The sequence below is a fragment of the Octopus sinensis genome, linkage group LG4, assembly GCF_006345805.1.
Source record: "Octopus sinensis linkage group LG4, ASM634580v1, whole genome shotgun sequence".
NCBI classification, from domain to species: Eukaryota; Metazoa; Mollusca; class Cephalopoda; order Octopoda; family Octopodidae; genus Octopus; species Octopus sinensis.
The window spans coordinates 19,774,823-19,789,110 of record NC_043000.1 but is presented as its reverse complement, the minus strand read 5'-3'; the positions used below and the strand labels follow the sequence as shown (position 1 = coordinate 19,789,110).

Genomic DNA, 14,288 nt, shown 5'->3' with positions numbered 1-14,288 from the left:
ACTGGTAGAAACAGGAGCCTTCAGCAGTGTCAAGTGCGTGGACAGGCAATGTGGAGAGGAGGGGGAGGGGTCAGTCAACAAGTGCTGATCACATCAAGATTTCCTGCTCACACACAGCAATAAGAACACATTGAGAAATGATATAATTCAGACACGCATAGATGACAGTGGAAATGTTTCAACAGATGGTAGCACTGGAGATATTAGAGTGTTTAATGAAATAGTAATGGCAGTAACAACTAATATCCTCAACCTCCAACAAAGAGGTACAAGGAGAAAGAGAAAAATAGTGGTAACTAATTAAACTTTCAAATTAAAAAGCAAAAATTCATAAGTCAGGAAGGAACTGCTAACTTCATCCTTGTTTTGTTAAAGAGGAAGAAAAGAAAAAGGAAGCAACACTTCACTATTAAACTGTTGTAGGGCATCAAATCATATTAACAGTTATATTCTATTCAAATGTTGCTGTTTAATATTACAAGTATAATTCTGTTCAGAGAAGAGCTTAATATTGCGGTCTGATTAGAAGGGGAAAATGTTCTACAACTGGTTTTCTAGTTTCTAAAATACATCTAGAGAGAAAGAAAAGTCTACAATGTAAATGAATTAGAATAAGTTAATGATATTTTTGTTTCAGACTGCCCGCTATACAACATAATGTAGATTTTGTGCTAAAATGTAAGTAGCAGCAGTAGCAACAAGATTTTTATTTTCTAGTGACAAAGTTGTAACAGGAAGTCATAAGATGGCACTTGTAAAACCAAACACATGCAACATAAAATCAACAACCTGCCATATTACACACCTGCACACAATCAAATTTAGGATGTATTAAAAAATAAACAAAATAAAATTAAGAATGATTATGAAAAAAAAAGTTTTGATGAGAATTTAAAAAATAAAAATAAAAAAAAGAAGTCTTATAATTAAAAAAAAGGCTGTTCAAGAAAGTATAATGTGGCAGGTGAGGATTTTAAGAATTGAAGCTATACAGAACAGATGTGAAACAACACACCACAGAACAAAGTGGACCGAAGCAAGAAGCATCTGTACAGAAGGAGTAGTGACAATGCTTGACATCTTGTCAGATTTATTTCACATGACATTGTTATTTTTTTGCCAATCATATACAAAATGTGAACTTAATTTTGTTTTGTTGGTTTTTTATTATTCAATATCAATATAAATTTCTCATAGCGAGCAGTGACAACAAATACAATATTGTCAGAAAACTTCCCACATGGAAACAACATCGTAAAATTACACCAAAAAAATTCTTTGACTTATTTGTCAGTGATTCCAGTATTAATTTCCACAATCAAATTGTCAGCCAGGAAATTAATAACTTTCAACATTTCCCCAAATAACCATCAGGCAGCAACCATTAAGAAATAGCTGCCACCTCAGGAAATATTGAAAAAAAGAAAAAAAATTAAAAAAAGAAAAAAGATGAAAGGGGGGGCTAGAAGAAAAGACAAAGAGCACAGAAGTACTGAGGAAGAGGGGGGAAAGGAAATTAATGGATAACTCAAACAACCATACAACTGGTTAGACAGTATTGGTCATTTTAATCTAAAATTTTATAAGAAAAAGTAATCAGTTATTTTGGATACAGTTTGGTTTCCTTCAAATGACAATGATGAATGTTTGTAATGTGACTTTTCCTTTTTCTCCACTTCTTGCTCGGTTAGAAGCAAGGCCAAGTAGCATATCCTTGATATTGCAGCTCTTCTCACCTGTAGTGGTCTCGAAAAGAGAATGTAAGTCGAAATGAAAAGCAGAATGTGCTAGGACGAGGTTAATAGACTAAAACTGACTTAAAGAAATTTGCAAGTGAATAAGATGAAAAGCTGACTTATGACGACAACAACAAGGAGAAAAACTAAATATCCAGTTTTCACCAAGTAAAAAAATAAAAAAATTGCCAAAAATGGTAATCCCCACAAGTTGGGAAATGGTAACAAAATGATGCTGCTCGCATCATAAAAGAGAAAAAACATTCAAAGTAGTTTAGGGGAAATCTAGTCAGCCATGCCCATCTAGTGTTTTAATGCTGTACATCATGTTTTCAATTTCCAAAAGTTCTAAAACAAGTGTGAAACACCCATGTGTCCATCAGTACATTAAAACGGTCAACAGCCTGTAAGTTGTTTAGATTTATAAAAGAAGCTTTGGACTTTTCTAATATTCCTATTACTAATGTAACTAATTAGAAACAACAGATAAAATAACGCATACCTACCCACCCACCCCTGCCTATCAAATAAATAGAAACTTACTTAAATCTAAAAAGTCTGCATCAATTGTTAACTTAGTGTCAATGCAGAATCTACATCAGGACCATGATGTGAAAACTAAAACTCCATTGTAACAACTATGCAACTAATTTATGTTGTGTTTTATATATATATATATACCTATTTTGTTTGTTCCTTGTCTTTGAAGAAGATAAAAAATAAAGAAAAGGTAAAAAAAAAAAAAAAATACAATACCACTTAATTTACAGTTATCTTTATTTGAATGAGATCTGATGGACCAGCATGGAAAAAGATAGCAAAGAGATTGGCTTGGCTGGAAGGCAGAAATTTTTTTTACATCTTTGAAGGAAAGGAAAAATGAATTTGATATAGTGGAGTCTACAGAACTAGGTCAGAGAAAGTAGTCAGATGGGATAGGGACATAATTGGTGATCTTACAGCACCACTACCGGGAAGAGATAACTGTACAGACCATCCCAGGTACATCTTTTAATTGAATGTGCGACTAAATACAGGACCTTGAGCTGTACACATACAGAAATGAGAGATGCCAGGATGAAACTGCAGTGTGAATAAACTTTAATTTGCTTGTAATAATAATAATAATATAATAATTATAATAATAATTCACCAGTTCTACTTGGAAGTCATCATTGTAACGAACTCTGAAACAAAAAGAAAACAGTGAATTAACATTTTGACGAAAGTTTTTTTTTTTTAAAGGTGGATGTAAATATCTCCATTAATGCAATGTAAATCAAATTAGCAATTCCAACGAACTCACCTTCATAATTAACCTGGCCATCACCATCAATATCTGCCTCCCTGATCATTTCATCAACTTCTTCGTCCGTCAACTTTTCTCCTAAATTTGTCATTACATGACGCAATTCTGCTGCACTGATGAAACCATTTCCATCTTTGTCAAAGACACGGAATGCTTCTCTGATTTCTTCTTCACTATCTGTGTCTTTCATTTTTCGGGCCATCATGGTCAAAAATTCAGGAAAATCAATGGTTCCATTTCCTGAAATTAATATTGAAACCTCACTGCTGATTCTTCATACCAACAACATATTGGGTAGATTGACAAAATTTAATACTGACTGATTTATCGATACGTCATGTACAGGAATTCCTTATCAAACAGATTGTACATAGGAAAGACAAGGTGCTTACCATCAGCATCTACTTCATTTATCATATCTTGTAATTCAGCTTCTGTGGGATTTTGACCAAGTGACCTCATTACTGTTCCCAACTCTTTCGTTGTGATGGTCCCATCTCCATCTTTGTCAAACAAACTGAAAGCTTCTTTGAATTCTGGAGAGTGAAAATAATGATCTTCATTATACTTGACTGCAAATCTAGAAGCTTCAGATAAATATAAATAACCCCAACAAAAACGGATGAAGAAAAGTGAAATGGTGAATTAGAAGCCAAGAAGCCATTGGTAAAGAGTAATTAGTGGCATTATTTGAACGACTACATTTGTAGATTATGTATGATGAAGTGCAGAGACCAGAAATGTTGGTAATATCCATGCAGCATTAAAGGTATCCATCCAGTGAGATATTTGAAATAATCCATTATCAGAACAGTTGGTACAGGTCCATAGAAGGGTAAATCCATCAAGCCTCACATGTAAGTAGAATCCAACAATTTGGTGGTGAAATGTACATGTTGATATGAAAACAAACTAGTGAAGCAAAACTAAGGACAAGGAAGGAGCAAGAAATTGAAGAGAGTGACCGAAGCATGCAGAGGAGACAAAAAAAAAAAAAATTAAATAAACGAGGGAGAAAAAAATAACAAAAACTTACCAGCAATCTGTTCTTCTGTAAGTTGATCAGCCTAAGGAAGAAAAAAAATGAGTTGAAAAAAGAACGATGACAAGAGGGGAAATATATAAAGAAAAATTTGTCAAAAACGAGGAGAAATATTCTAAGAAAATGTCATTTGCTATTGTTTAGGAATAGCAACAAAAAAAAAAAAATCAAAGAATGAAACAAGTGGTTTTCCTTACCATGTCGGAATGTCGTGTTGCTAATGGTAAGGGTAGTATGTGAAAAAAGAGCAGGTAGCGGTGGGTAAGGCAAGCTAAACAGAATTAGACAAGATCTAAAGTAACAATAAAGCAGCTGTAGCCTCCCTAGTCAAATAAAATCAATGGAAATAGCAGCAGCAGCAGTTGCAAATCAATAACCAGATGGGAATCGAACTATGTCACACAGCAGTACAGATCTTACTCTACTGACACTGTCATCACCAACTGCAGATTGGGGAACTACTGAATATATAAATATCTACACACAGTTATATATATATATATAAGGGGCATGTGGTAGAGAAGACAGAAAGGGCAAGTGGTAGAGAAGACAGAAAGGGTAAGTGGTAGAGAGGCAGAAGGGGCCAGAGACACTGGTGCAGTGGTGAAACGTCGGTGACGCAGTGTGTCGGCTGCTGTGATTATGCTAAGAGCATTAGATCGAATTAGATGCTGCAGTAATAATGAAGCAACAGAGGAGGGGAAAGAAGCGGAAGGGAAAAATTAGATCATTGCGACAAGTGTTGAACCAGAATCGAACCAATAATCCATACGATGATATCAGCAACATTCACCAACACCTCCCTGTTAAGGTAATTGTGAGCAGTGCGACGTGATCCGGCAGTGAGTGCAGTAAATAACAGGTAGCTGTAAAGAGCAGCTGGAAGGAGGATGAGGAAGAGGAGATATTAACATATGTTAATGTGGTCAGCATTGCGTGTGTGTGTGTATGTGCGAGCGGCACCAGTGACACATACCACACACGAATGATATTACCACTGACGAAACCAAACAAGTCACATAACTAGGACACAAAACCAGAAAACCGCTAAATACTTGTCAGCAACCCCCCTTCCTATCTTAAGTCCCTAACCCGAGGGGAGACAATGCATCATACAGAAAGGTTGGTGGCTTGTCACTCCAACCAACACAATTACAGTCGAGTGAAAAGCGCCAAAATACAAGCCTCCCCGCCAATTCGTGTGAAACCAGAAACAAAAAACAAAATAAAACTAGTCTGCAGCCACCAGTGACCACTTGAAATGAGCTCAACTGACCGACATTAAGGGTAATGGTGAGGGACGGTTTTGAAACCGGCTTTTTAACTGCTTGTTAAGTAGTCTAATTAAAAATTTCTACCAACATGCAACCGTCGCTTCAAGTGTAAAAAGCTGGTGGTGCACACACAACCCTTGTGTTCATTTAATTAAATCTGACAAGAGACACCCAACAAGGGTATTTTCAACATAGGCACTCAACCCTACCACCTTAAAAAAAAAAAAAGACACTAGCTAGTGCTTTCGAAGATACATTATTGCTGCAAAAAAAAATTATATGGCCACGGCTGGAATGCCTTTGGCTAAACGTAGGTCTTGCTCGACCAGGACTGACTTGTGACCGATAGGCATCTACCCTATAAATTTATATCTACCCTATAAATTTATTGCCTCATAACTATAAAGTAGCTAACTCCAGCAAATCGTTTGCACAACTATATTAGCAGTAGTAGTAGCAGCAGCAATGTATTTCGGCATTTGCTTTTGAAGACGGAGGAAAAAAGAAAACTCAAAAAGAAAAAAGGGAGGAAACCGCCATTACCATGTGAAGCGTCGGGAGTCATGAGGATTTTCAACAGTTGAAAATTTTAATAGAACCCGAAACTTTCCTACTACATTTACTACTATCATCATCACCACAAGGCAAACTGTTCACTATACGACAAGACCTCTTACATATCCAGCAAGAGAAATATCTTGATACGTCATCTGCTGATGACTTGCTATTATATATATATATAATATATATATATATATATATACATATATATATATATATATATGTGTGTATATATATATATATACATACATTCACACGCATACCGCATAGTTACTAAATGTAGCCTGTGTATAGGGAAGTTAAGACATTTATTTCTCAGAACGCAGAGAATGAAAGAGTCGCCTCAGTTATATATATGTATCACCGATATATATATATATATATATATATGTATTTATAAAAGGAGGGAAACAAGTGAAATGCTAATAATATAACTGTTAGGCATTCATTCCCATGATGGAATCCAAAAGTATGATACAATTTTACAAATATATTAAATTCTTTGCTCCAACAGAAAATAATACACAAGACGAAACTAATTATCCTACACACACACAAAAACAAAACGTTGATTTAATAATTAAAATAATGTAATCTACACATTGTGAAAAAAAAAAGTCACATTTTACAGGAAGGTTTCTCATCGGGATTTTTACATTTGAAACATGTTCGGCACAGTTTTAGGTCTGATATGAAAACCTTAAAATAAAGTATATGCATTTTATCTGAGGTAAAAAAAAAAAAATCTAGTTGAATGAAAAAATTTTGTCAAATGTTCATAAATTTGAGAAAATCTGAAAAAATTTATTAAAAATGTAAAAAAATTTCCATTTAACAACCTGCACTTTAAGCGCCAAGTTTATATACATACATGTGTGTGAGTATATATATATTATATTATATTAAATTAGAGATAAAACCACTATTAGGCAAATCAAACAGTGAAAAACATAAGCCAATACATAAAATTAATTTAAAAATAAAAAAAAAATATTTAAATAATTTAAACTTGCCTAATAGTGGTTTTATCTCTAATTTAATATAATATAATATATTTATACTATAAAATTGGATTTAATCCTAAATCTAATTTTTCCCTGTAAGTTTGGATTTATTCCCTAATATTATATATATATATATATACACACACACACACATATATATGTATAAATAAAATAATAGACAGTTTCTATGGATACAGTCATTGATAAATGGAATACAGATTTTTGAAATGTAGACAAATTTCAGTCATCGAAGAGATGTTATCTCGAGAGAAAAGGACATTTTTGGGGAGGATTTATGACGGTTGTGGCGGATTTTAAAATAGACATTTTTTTTTTCTCCCACACATATTTCTATAGAGACGGAGATATTTGCTAGACATTCAAATGCTATAATAAATAGTCATATCCCCCCCCCCCCACTAGGGTTTTCTGTTGTAAAATAAATGAAACCCTGCAAATATATATATATATAAAATGGAAATAAATCCTGTTAAATTTCTGCGGTTACACAGAGAAGAATTTAAATTCTTAGGATATCCTAAAATGCGCATATCCATATATAAAACACAGATTTCAATCTGCTTACAATAGGCATTTTATTTTCATGTTAAGCATATTCTGTGGCCTTTTTTAAACGCTTATAACCACGTCTTTCATCACCACGCAACCAATTTCATGCGACTATATAACCAGACACACACACACATGTGACTAATATATATATATATATATATATATATAACCCACACACCCTATGCATACAACTAAGTGCTTATACGAGCCATTGAAAGAGAGAGAGAGAGAAAGAGCCACTTGGTGGTCATTCTAACGGCTAGAAATAGCAGTCAAACCGCCCTCAAATCATAGACAATCATCTCGAAAAAGAACACATCGGGCAATGTACTCTTACATACATCTAGAAAGACAGGATGGTCATAGCTGGAGTGTCTTTGACCCATAAAGTCTGTCCGAACAGGGTTGACATGGGCTAAACAACTCTCAAGTGCTACTCAGCCGGCTTTTATTACTTGGCTATATAACAGACATACAAGAAACAAGATCAAACCCGTCTCCATTATTAATATTTTTTTCTTCTTTTTCCCCATTTTTAAGCCATTAGTAATTACAAATCTCTTATTCCATCTACGTTAAAAAAAAATGAAAAACTGCCACGGGAAGCTAGAATAAATATATATTATGTATGTAGGTATATATATATACATAATATATATATATAGCCTCAGTAATGGTGAGATTTTGAAAAGGAAGATGCGAGAACACTTATGGTCGTGAAATGTATGGAAATGGAGGAACAGAAAGAGACATATATATATATATATATATATGTATATATATATATGTATGTATGTATGCGAAGGATTTTTTTTATTATTTGAGTCTGTCGTTTATTGAATGAGGAATTTCATTTAAACAAAAAATGTTCCCATCCATTTTTTAAAAAAGTGACATCTTGTTATTCAAGAAAAAAAAAATCTAATAATAGATCAAATATCTCTGTTTTAAAATAGACATGTTCATTTGTCTGACTATATATAATGCATATATATATATTATATATAAATAATATATATATATAATAAGGGAGTATATCCAAACTTACAGGGAAAAATTAGATTTAGGATTAAATCAAATTTCACAGTATAAATATATATATATGTATATATTTCACAGTACATATATATATATATAGCAAGCTGTATATATATATATATGTATATACAGCAAGCTGTATATATATATATATATGTATATACAGCAAGCTGTATATATATATGTATGTATATACAGCAAGCTGTATGAGAATTTTATATCTGAGTATATATAAAATAAAATATACCAGTAAGCTTGGAATATGTATATATATATATACACAACACATTACACCAAACTGATTATGTGTATATATATAATCAAAGTAAGCAACAAGAATATCTTCAGTAATTTATAGATGCATATATATATATATACATACACAACATACATATTGTCATACAGGTTATATATTTGGAAATATAGATTATATATATATATATATATATATATTGCGTATATATAATATAGGTATTTCAGTGATATCAAAATGAAGATTGATAATATCTGACATCGCATACAAATTTTAAGAAATCATCTCACGATATAAAAAGGAAAAAAAAATTGCTCCGGTATGTATAAAATCAGACTGTCATTTTATATAGCTGCTACATTCTACATACATTCTACACATATATATGCGTTTAAATTATCTTAAGCGTGTATGATGCCGAAATATTGAACACCATTTAATCCCAAGTCCATTTACAATATGTATCAGCTTACAAAATATCCGACACATACAATATTATACATATATATATATATATATGGATGCATAACAAGCAGTAAGATCTGGGTTCGATCTCAGTTGAGGGAACTCGATGACCTTTTTTTGTCACAAATTGTCTAATATTTCTCAAAAATTTGTAAGACCATGGCATGATACGACATACACACGCATAATTAGCAATTAATATATTAAATAACACGGACAGATGTATGTATATATAGGTATATATATATGTTTTATATGTATATATAAAGGTCTTGATGGGTTGAGGAGAGAAGACATTGTTGAAATATGGAATCGAAAGAGAAGGAAAAAAAGTCTCCCCGCCTCATTTTTTTTATTGAAACAAGATCGAAGATACATTTTATATGTACGAATTGTCTTTATATATCTATGATGACTTGGTCTCAATGAAAAATTTTCTTTTTTTTTCCATCCATCAAACGGTAAAAAGCGAAAGAAGGGGGGAAAAAAAAAGCAACAAGATGTCAGCAGACGATAACGAATCTATATAAATGTGTGTGTGTCATTTTGTACAAGAAATACTGATTGTTACACTGAAGAAATGATTGAAAAGAAGAGAATAAACAAGTGTCAACTTACCATAGTGTTAATTATCAATGGAAAAAAAAAAGGGGTATTTTGTAATAATAATAATAAGCCGGGTGTGAGGTGAGCAGTGGCTGGCTTCTTTTACTGTTGTAATGTAATATAAGAGTTAAGACAGCCGCCGTCCCTTAAACTGAACTGGTTAGAGAGAGTGAGAGTGTGCGAGAGAGATACAGTGATAGATAGACTGGGAAGTGAGAGCGATAGACTAAAACACAGAGAGAGTATGTGTATGAGTAATGAAAGGAGGAGTAACGAGGAAATACAGAGGGGTACTGATGAAAGCTATAGTGCAATAGAGAGTGTGCGAGGATAAATCGGAGAGACTGAGAGAGAGTGTGTTTTACTGAGATAGTCGCAAAGGAGGAATGGGAGAAGTTATAGTATAACAGAAAGGGTGTGTATGTAATGCAGGAGGGAGATGGATAAAATAGAAGCAGAAAAGGAGGGGGAATAGGAATAGTAAGGGGAGGAAGTAAGAGTAAATACTAGAGGAATAACCGGAGTAGTAAAGAGGGATAGAGATAGATAGGTAGAAGGTTGTAAAGGGAGGGAAAAATGGGTGTGCAAACTTTATTACAAAAGAAGGTACTACTAGTCTTAGTACGACTAGTAGTAGTAGTATCTACTATTTATTTTTCTCTCTATCTATAACCTGTTTTACACTGGCTTGCCTTACTATAGTATAATAGAGAGGGTTGTCTTTTATTAAAAAAAAAAAGATACGACTAGTAATATAGAGCTCGTAGGGGAATCTTGACTGTTGAATTTACAAGATGGCGACAGCGGCGTCGTTGATGGTGACAAAATGGCGGTGGTGGCTGCTGCTGCTGTGTTGCTACATACTGTTGCTGTTGCTGCTGCTAGTGCTGGTACTGCGACGGTTGCTGCTGCTGTTGTCAGTGTAACGCATTGATACTGACACACGTATATACACTCATCGATAAAGCCGCGTACATACTCACACACGACGCATACATTTACGTATTAAGCAAACACACGCATGGCTATACTGATACACATGCACACACATGTGTACACGCTGTTGATAGTGTGACATAATGGGTTATGGTGTATGACAGCTAGAAGCTACGTCACATTCATATAAAACACATACATACATACATACATAGACACACATATACACATATATACGCAAAGTCCTCTTCCCATTACTCTTACTTTATTCTACCTAGATTGAGGAGGAGGAAGGGGATTGTCTCTGAAGAGTTTGATCGCGGATGGACACGAGATAGACTAAGATAAAGACGAGAGAGAGAGAGAGAGATAGATAGATAAAGAGAGAGAGAGAGAGAGAGATGATGTAGAGAAGAATTAAATTTAAGAGTTAGAAAGTAAAAGGTGACAAAGATAGATGAAGCGTTAGCAAGGAGAGTAAAAGATTAAGACAAATAGACAGATACGAAAAAAAAGGAAAAGAGAATAAGGTAGATTAAATCGATAGAATACAAGAGAAGATAGAGAGAGAGAGAGAGAAAAGGCATTGATCGATAAAGAAGCAATAAATAGAGTAAGAGTGAAGTCACAAGAGGGAGTGTAAAGGATAAAATAGAGAGTATGATAGAAAGAGCAAGGTAAAGGCAGAGAGCGATAGAGAGAGGGAGAGAGAGAGGGAAGAAGGAAAGAGTGGGAGGAAGAAAGTCAAAAGATTTGAAAAAGATGGGGGAGTATGTTGGAGTGAAGCTATCAATAAAGGGAGTGTCTTTAACTTTTATGAGGCACACTGTCTTCACTATAACTATGTACGTGCTACATGTTATCCATGTGTGTGTGTGACATTTTGTAAGTTTACATATGCATATGTATGTATTTTTCTGTGTGCGCGCGTGCACACGTATATGTATGTATGTATGTATGTATGTATGTATGTATGTATGTATGTTCCTGTTCGTATAACCAAACACACGTGTGTATGGTTCCCTGTATGTGTTTGTCTAAACACATATTTGACAACGTTACTTGTGTTCTATTAAACACATATACACACAGATATAGATATATTTTTGCCGGTATATAAGGGTGTGTGCTACAATTTCAACATGTGTCTTCACACACACACACACACATCTCCTTAAACACACACACACACATTTATCACAAATATGTATTGTATATGTATATAATAATATATATAAATATGTATTATATACATATGTAAATATATGTATATATATATATATATATATATATATATATATTACACCGTGTCAAAGCTTGACTACATATGAAGAAACTATAAATGAATACGTATACACACATACACATATCTGTATGTATGTGTGTATACATACATACACAGACACACACATATATTTATATATATATATACACACACATATATATATACATATACATACATTGCCGCAATATAATACGCGTATGCTCAAATGTATTGGGTACTTATTACTGATGCAGTTGATATTCATCCGCGTTACGGCTCCCTCCCCCAATTATCGATATCCCATTCCTGGCTGCTCTCTTTCTACTTCTATATTTATCTAGTTTATCTCTCTTCTACTCCCCTTTCTATATATACTATTTATCTATTTTTCGCTTCAATGTTTCCCTCCATTTTTACCCCCCCCCCCGTCATGTAAACGATTTATTAAAATCCTGACTGCCATAGAGAAAGACAAGACAAAAAAAAATCGAATTGCAGGAAATTAGAGTAAATTTATGAAAAAAAAAAAAAAAAAAAAACATTCTCTCTCTCTCTCTCACATACACACATATTATTTTAATTTAGTTTTGTGATCGGAAGCTTGCTCTATATCACTTTCTTGGGTTTCAACTGAACAGAAGCCATTAAGAATCAGTAAATAACAAATTTGCAGGTTTTTATTTCATACTGGAAAAAGAACACCTCCCCCCCCTTGTTATTCCTTCTCTCAATTTAATCGAACATTAAAAATAATAATAATAATAATAATAATATTGATCGATGATAGCAATAGTGTTGATCATCATGATCAGAATCAACATTAATCGAAATAATAACGGCAATAATGATCATCATTACGAATATCGTAATAAGCAACAGTAATAGCGTCATTTGTAACGCGGCAAAGTGGACTATTTTTTGTTGCATTTTAAAAAATAAAAAAAAAAACATTCTTCTCTCTCTTTTTAATCCTTCATTTTTCTTCTCTCTATCGTTTCCCCTTAAATATTATCACTCTATCGTTTTTTTTTTTTGCTTCACCCACTCACTATGTAGCTTTCTCTTTTTCTCTGTCTTATTCTATTTACGCGCGTCAACGTTAGATGATGAAGAGAAAGAGAAAAAAGAAGAGATGAGAGAATTAAAAAAAAAAGATTATGTATGCGTGTATGTACATATATATATATATATGTGTGTGTGTGTGTGACATTTTGTAAGTTTACATATGCTATGTATGTATTTTTCTGTGTGCGCGCGTGCACACGTATATGTATGTATGTATGTATGTATGTATGTATGTATGTTCCTGTTCGTATAACCAAACACACGTGTGGTATGGTTCCTGTATGTGTTTGTCTAAACACATATTTGACAACGTTACTTGTGTTCTATTAAACACATATACACACAGATATAGATTATATTTTTGCCGGTATATAAGGGTGTGTGCTACAATTTCAACATGTGTCTTCACACACACACACACACACATCTCCTTAAACACACACACACATTTATCACAAATATGTATTGTATATGTATATATATATATATATATAAATATGTATATATATACATATGTAAATATATGTATGTATGTATGTATATATATATATATATATATATATACCGTGTCAAAGCTTGACTTCATATGAAGAAACTATAAATGAATATGTATACACACATACACATATCTGTATGTATGTGTGTATACATCATACACAGACACACACATATATACACACACATATTATATATACACGCACACACACACATATATATATACATATACAACATTGCCGCAATATAATACGCGTATGCTCAAATGTATTGGGTACTTATTACTGATGCAGTTGATATTCATCCGCGTTACGGCTCCCTCCCCCAATTATCGATATCCCATTCCTGGCTGCTCTCTTTCTACTTCTATATTTATCTAGTTTATCTCTCTTCTACTCCCCTTTCTATATATACTATTTATCTATTTCGCTCTTTCAATGCTTTCCCTCCATTTTTACCCCCCCCCCGTCATGTAAACGATTTATTAAAATCCTGACTGCCATAGAGAAAGACAAGACAAAAAAAAATCGAATTGCAGGAAATTAGAGTAGATTTATGAAAAAAAAAATAAAATAAAACAAATACGCACACATTCTCTCTCTCTCTCTCTCTCTCTCTCTCTCACACAAACATATTATTTTAATTTAGTTTTGTGATTCGGAAGCTT

General features: G+C 33.2%; 1 protein-coding gene and 1 long non-coding RNA gene across 3 annotated transcripts; one reads left to right on the top strand and one right to left on the bottom strand.

Annotated features, from left to right (window-relative positions):
• Positions 1-1,073: 1,073 nt before the first annotated feature.
• On the bottom strand, positions 1,074-10,081 carry LOC115210643 (calmodulin). 2 transcript variants are annotated; one of them, XM_029779293.2, is made up of 5 exons: positions 9,874-10,081; positions 4,082-4,112; positions 3,438-3,581; positions 3,043-3,285; positions 1,074-2,923 (listed from the first exon to the last, which is right to left on the bottom strand). In XM_029779293.2, the coding sequence occupies exons 1-5, from the start codon at positions 9,874-9,876 to the stop codon at positions 2,895-2,897; spliced, it is 450 nt and encodes a 149-aa protein (XP_029635153.1). In that variant the 5' UTR covers positions 9,877-10,081; the 3' UTR covers positions 1,074-2,894. The 2 variants fall into 2 exon arrangements, with proteins under 2 accessions (XP_029635153.1, XP_029635154.1); XM_029779294.2 differs by lacking the exon at positions 9,874-10,081 and adding an exon at positions 4,285-4,302 and having other exon boundaries at positions 1,147-2,923.
• On the top strand, positions 4,483-4,797 carry LOC118762893. The gene is made up of 2 exons (XR_004998644.1): positions 4,483-4,627; positions 4,661-4,797. It is a non-coding gene; the product is annotated as an uncharacterized LOC118762893 (long non-coding RNA).
• Positions 10,082-14,288: the final 4,207 nt, after the last annotated feature.